The 6,405-nt window shown below is 41.1% G+C and overlaps 1 protein-coding gene across 4 annotated transcripts in view; it reads left to right on the forward strand.

The window, feature by feature from the left end:
• Positions 1-5,982, forward strand: part of rilpl1 (Rab interacting lysosomal protein-like 1) — a 38,344-nt gene extending 32,362 nt beyond the window's left edge. For 2 of the 4 annotated variants that reach the window (XM_080207931.1, XM_080207933.1), the window contains 2 exons: positions 1,386-1,473; positions 4,056-4,144. In XM_080207931.1, coding sequence (XP_080064057.1) covers positions 1,386-1,473; positions 4,056-4,061 — 94 coding nt within the window. In that variant the 3' untranslated portion in view covers positions 4,062-4,144. Of the gene's footprint in view, positions 1-1,385; positions 1,474-4,055 lie in introns of all 4 variants that reach the window. The other 2 variants (XM_080207930.1, XM_080207932.1) reach the window with 1 other exon arrangement.
• The last annotated feature ends 423 nt before the right edge of the window (positions 5,983-6,405 follow it).

Below are 6,405 nucleotides of genomic sequence, written 5' to 3' on the forward strand. Positions count from 1 at the left end.
TCCTGCTGCAACTTCTGACATTCTTCCAGACCATCCACAACACCACCGACCTTCGTGTCATCGGCGAACTTACTGACCCATCCCTCCACTTCCTCATCCAGGTCATTTATGAAAATGACAAACAGCAAGGGTCCTAGAACAGACCCCTGGGGCACTCCATTGGTGACTGACCTCCATTCAGAAAAAGACCCATCCACAACCACTCTCTGCCTTCTGCAGGCAAGCCAGTTCTGGATCCACAAGGCCAAAGCCCCTTGGATCCCGAGCCCTCTCACCTTCTCAAGAAGTCTTGCATGGGGGACCTTATCAAACGCCTTGCTGTAGTCCATGTAAACCATGTCCACAGCTCTTCCTTCGTCAATGTGTTCAGTCACATTTTCAAAGAACTCAATGTGGGCTTCACGTTAAGGACTGGACAGGGGATGTGTAGGAAGAATATTCAATTTGGTAGGGGTGTCTAGAACCAGGTGTCATAGTCTAGGGCTATGTGGTAAAAATTTTAGGATTGAGTTGAGGAGAAATTTCTTCACGCAGAAAGCAGTGAGCCTGTGGAATTCACTGCCACAGAAAGTAGTTGTGGCAAAACATTGCATGTTTTCAAGAAGGAATTAGATATAGCTCTTGGGGATCAAGGGACATGGGGAGAAGGCAGGATCAGGATATTGAGTTGGATGATCAGCCATGACCAAAATGATTGGTGGGGCAGCATGATGGGCCAAATGGCCTGCTCTTCCTATTTTCTGTCTTAATGCACTTTCAGGAAAGCTACCTTTTCTAGATTAGAGAAACCTTTTCTGTCCACGTTTATGTGCTTGAGGATAAGATGTGACTGCAGCTGGCCTGGTTGTTTACAATAGGTGATTCCTTGCAGCCCGCCCTCATTTAGTGACTGAGATTGAATGTTGCAGCTTTGCTGCAGTGGGACTGGGTACCCTGCAGCATTAGCAGGTAATACTGCAGTGTAAGGATATCAACACAATTCTCTCTCTCCCTTTAATGTAATGTACAAAAATGTTTGGATAATTTGAGTTGTACCTATTCTATTTTTCTACCGACTGAAATGTTCATGTTTATCTAATCATGTTAATGCTCCTACGTAAATTAATTTACAACATTTTACTAAAATTTCACCAAATGGTATGGATTTGTGTACAGTGCCTCGCTCTCCCTGGGGATTTGATCAGTGATCAGTCTATATAGGCTGTGTAGGTAGCTGGGATGGGGCCACCGCAGAAAGTGCAGAGAGATTTTCTATCTTGGTACTGGAACTAATTTTGAAAGGAGTGATTGTTGAGTCACAGTCTCTTGCTGTGCTGTACTGGAATGAGCATCTGTTTGACCTGTTTCCTGCTGTTTATTCTGTGTGTCTGTTACTCTCTGCCCAGGATTTTTACTGCCATAATGCCAATGGTAGCAGCTGGATTGATTCCAGATGATCCCACATTACAGCCAATCAGAAGACTTGTTTCCCTTGTACGATCATTTATTTTATTATCTTCCCATTTTTCGCTTCCTGCATGAAACTGACCGCTACTGATATTCTGATAGGCTGATCAAAGCGTTTTTAAATCGGCCAATCAGAACACCGAATGCACGTTGTTTGTATAATCAACCATACTATCTTCAGTGTGTTAACCTCTGACCCCTGGCTTTCTGTGTGCTGACCTTTAACCTGCACCTTTCTGTGTGCTAACCTTTGACCTGTGCCTTTCTCTGTGTTCTATTGCTTGCTTTTTAATGCAGCTGATTTAAGAAATTGATCAATTTGAATTCAGAAATAGCAAACCTGGAATGTGAATGAAATTATTGTGCAAAGTGAAGCCAGAGCTTTAAGGCTTGTAGTTTCTGTGACAACTTGCCAATTGAGAAAGCTGCAACAGGCACTGTTCTTGCAGCCAGGCTTTAGAGATGCAGGCAGAATTGGACATGTTGGTGAGCTCTTCTGGACAGGGCAGCTGTCATCTCCCCCATGTATTGCTGACTGGGAGATACAGGTCCCCAGAGGAAGGAAGCACTGGCAAAGCAGTTTAATGATGTGGAGATGCCAGCCTTGGACTGGGGTGGGCACAGTAAGAAGTCTCACAACACCAGGTTAAAATCCAAAGGTTTATTTGAAATCACAAAGTTTAAGATGGTGTTGACTTTCAGTGCTACCAGAGCGGCAGCATCAACCCTCTCAACTCCTGTAAGAATTTAGTAAACTTCAGTCAGCTCATCTCACATTTTTCTAAAGTCCAGAGACTACCAGCTTAGTCTCCTGAAAGTCTGCCATCCCAGGAATCAATCTGAGGAATCTTGGTTGCATTTCCTCTATGGAAAGAAAGGAACCAGGACTGAGCAGTTTGGCACCTTGAGCTGCTCCATCTTTCAGTGAGAGCACGGCTGATCTTCAGCGTTGACAGCTTTCTTGTCCATATCCCTTAGTTCCTTCAAGTGTACAAAATCAATTCATCTGAGTCTTCAATATACTCAATAACTGGTCATCCACAATCCTTTGGGGTAGAGAATTTCAAAGTTTCACAACTCTTTAAGTGAAGAAAGTTCTCCATGGCTGACCCAGTTCTAAATGGCTGACCTCATACCTAGGCTTTCTAAATTCTCCAGTCAGTGGGGAGGTCACTTCTTAGTGTGAGTGACTCCAGTTCAAACCACCAATCACATGCAAAGAATGATTGCAGAGGAAGAGAGCGGGGCTAAGTGGACAATTCTATTAAAGATTTGGCACAGGCACAATGGGCTGAATGGCCATCTTCTGTCTGTTATTTCATTCCAGGGTATACTGACTTTAAAATACCGAAATGCTTCATCTGCACACATTCTGTTCACCACAGTCTGTAACTGATGCAAAAGAACTTTTAAACCCTGGATGCTTCTGATCTGAAACTGTCCAGTGCACTTCTTGCCCATGATCACACTTTAATTATATTTACATTTCTGTGGATATACAAATGTAATGAAACAATATTATTGATCCAAGAGGCAGAACCTGCTTACCTCCTGTGTGATCTTTATCAATCACCATGTTATTTAGAAATAGAATGAGCTTCAGAATTTGGACTTGTATTCTGAATAGCAATTAAACTCTGACATTACCAAGTGTTTACTCAAAAGCTGTTGGCCTCTGGGTTCCAAAGGGGCAGAGTTTCAATTTCACATTGGGCAAATACATTTAGCATCCTTGGTCCATCTAAAACATCAGATGATCAGTTTGTTATCTTCAAATTGTTGACTTGGACCTCAAATTTACAAGTAACTTACTGATCAGTGATGAGAGGGCAGCAATTCTTTGGATTCTAATGCAGATTTCTTGAGGCTTGGCTTTAAAGGGCCAGGCCATGTTAGGAAGAAAGGATCACGACTATACTGACATCTGAGCAACTCTGTGGGATATCTGCTAGTGGTTGGAACAATGTAATCTTACAGCACAGGACCCCATTCAGCCCATGTTCTGACTTTTTAAGACAGCTATCCAATTTGTCCAACATCTCTTTCTTTCCCCATTCCTCTCCCCACCGCCCCCACCACCACCACCACCACCTTTCCTCAACCACATGTTCTTTCCCCATAACACTGAAATGTTTCCTTCTTCATTTATTTATCCAATTCCCATTGATTTATTGAATCTGCTTCCAGAATTGGATTTATAATTGAAAAGGAAAAGATTTTACAGGGCGGGGGGAATGGAACTAATTGGATAGCTCTTTCAAAGGACTGGCACAGCCATGGTGGGCCGATTGGCCTCATCTGCTGTATAATCTAAGCCCTTGCACTATACAGGAGAACAGTATTTCTGTTCTCTGGTTTTTTTTCACGGGGTTTAGGATATTTGAGGAGGTTTCCAGTCTTTCTTTATTTGATCAGAATTCTGGGATATGTAAATTGTTAAAAAATAAATCCACGGTGACAAACATACTGCTTTCTACCAAATAATTTTACAGGCAATTTCCATTTAACTTCATTTTTGTCTTGAGTGGAATATGAGATAATAAATGGTGCAGACTTTGAAATGCACCTTGCTGTATAATAAAAGTCATTTATTTTTGTGCCCTGCCCAGGTTTAATTTATTTTCACGGGACAAACGAGCAGAAATGCGTCATCGATTGCCGGGATCTGGTGGAGTTTGGGGAATTTCAGAGCAGGAAGAGATCATCACAGAACAAGGCCAAGAAGCACTGCAGCATCTATAATTGCAGCCCCTGGACAAGTCCGTGGTTTTGGAATACAGAAAAGCTGGCTTTTTGCAACTGAATAATGAGAATAATTGGAAGTGGACTTTTCTCAGATTTAACAATGAGAGTCTGAGTGCAGGGCTGCTAGAACTGGATTTGGCTGCAGTGATGAACTGTTGTATTCTAATCACTAACCTTATTCCTGAAAAGGTAAATTAATGTGATGACCTCTCAGTATCAGGATAGTAATAGTATTGGCTTTTCTTGTTTATGCAGAAGCTGCAATGTTATACACCAAACCCTGAAGGTATTTATCTGCGGATTATACAGCTGCTGTGCTCTAATAACCGTCTCAAAAAAGGCAATTCTAACACGTACTTACTGAAGAATCATACAGTCTATTTCCCAGGTATATATGGTCTCAGACTGAACGGGCGATTCGAGCATTTCTCTCTGAAGAAGAAGAATGAGGAACATGTTTCTGAATTTCAGATCAAAAGGAACAGGTTTTTAATTTGAAGCTTTCTTGGTTTCTAGGAACCCTGCTCACTGTACAGTGACCTGTGTACAGATAATTTAACATTGTATTTAATTTTTTTTGAAAAAGGACCGATCATTTCAGTATACCGATCATTAGTTTGTGGGTCACCTGCTAAACTGTACAGATCTTTTGACTGAGGAAAGCAAAATGGAAAATGCCAAAGTTTGTTCCAGCTGCTCCGATAGATTCATGCTTTGAGTGTTTACAGAACGAACAAAATGTCCTCCATCAGCAAAAAACAACACACGTTGTTGAAAACTTCCTTGGCCATCACTGTCAGATACAGTCTAAACTGAACATGGCCATGCCACATGTTACATATGATTTAAAACATCATAAGTTAAAATTTCTTTCCACTGAAGTCACAATTGAATAAACTCAATGCAGTATTTTGTGCTGTAATTACATCTTCCTGCCCACATAGGCACTATAGCACCACTGGTGGGTGAGTGTCATTACAGCATGACGTGTTTACATGGATAATTTTCATTCAAAATGCATGTTGAGCCTATAATTACCATTAGTAAGGATGATGACATGAAGTAACCTGTGTGCGTGCCGAAGGCGTCTAATCAGTAGAGGTTGAGGGCTTGTTTAATTGATGTTTAACTTAATGTCACATTTGCGCTGGACTGTAAGCTCACAGCTGACAATGCAAATTCTTTGAGTGGTTCACAGCTAAATGATTCATCACGAGTAAAAGCTCCTTGCGATCTTGGAGGTCATCTCGAGCAGTGAAGCAGGTTCTCAGCAAGATCCTGACACCATTCCTACAGAAGCTGCCATTGTTTACAGTTACTGTGGCGACAACAAGAAGCCACCAACTTGATCCTGCTCAACTCCTGAGATATTCAGGCTGGACAACACAAATTGGAGCAGAACAGGCTATTGGTGAAGTTAGGTCAGTGCAATCACTTCACGGTGTCCTAATCTGGAGGCACAACAGGTTTCTGCTGAGTTCATCTATATTTTGAAAGAATAGATTGAAAATGAAATTCATGCTCGGGCGAAATGTATACTTCCATGGGATAGACTGTAGATTCACTTTTGTAAACTGTAGGTTTTAAATTTTGTGCCTTTAATATTTCCTTAGAATAATGTAGATAATCATGGAAGCTCAAATTGCAAATACCTTCCGTTTTGCCAAAGTAATTGTGAAGTATTAACTGGAGTGGCCACTGATTAAGTACAAAATAACCTTTACAGCTGGCAGGCATCTAATGTATATTTATCTATAATAAAAGTATTACATCTACAGGCATTTCCTTTCACTATGGTTGCCATTGTAATTTTTTGCGTCCATATTTAGAATGGAAATTTATTAAAATTAGTCTCAGTGTAACTGGACACTCCTAGCTGTAGAGGAACTCTAGTGACACTGCTGGCTGGAGGGTGGCCATGGAGGGTCTGCAGTGACACTGCTGGCTGGAGGGTGTAATTACAGCATGACACAGACACATAGGCAGTTTCCATTCTAAAAGTAGACACAGGAATTTATTGTGGAAATATAAAGAATATCAATAATTAATTTTCAGATGGAGATTAAATTGTAACTGAGAGAAAATGCTGGAAAATCTTAGATCCCTGCTGAGATTTTCCAGCATTTTCTCTTTGGTTTCAGATTCCAGCATCTGCAGTAAGTTGTTTTATTTAAATTGCAACTATTCTCTGTCAAATAATACCTGACCCTAAAC

The sequence above is a fragment of the Carcharhinus amblyrhynchos genome, chromosome 20 (genome assembly GCF_965287045.1).
Source record: "Carcharhinus amblyrhynchos chromosome 20, sCarAmb.v2.hapA, whole genome shotgun sequence".
Classification (NCBI taxonomy): Eukaryota; Metazoa; Chordata; class Chondrichthyes; order Carcharhiniformes; family Carcharhinidae; genus Carcharhinus; species Carcharhinus amblyrhynchos.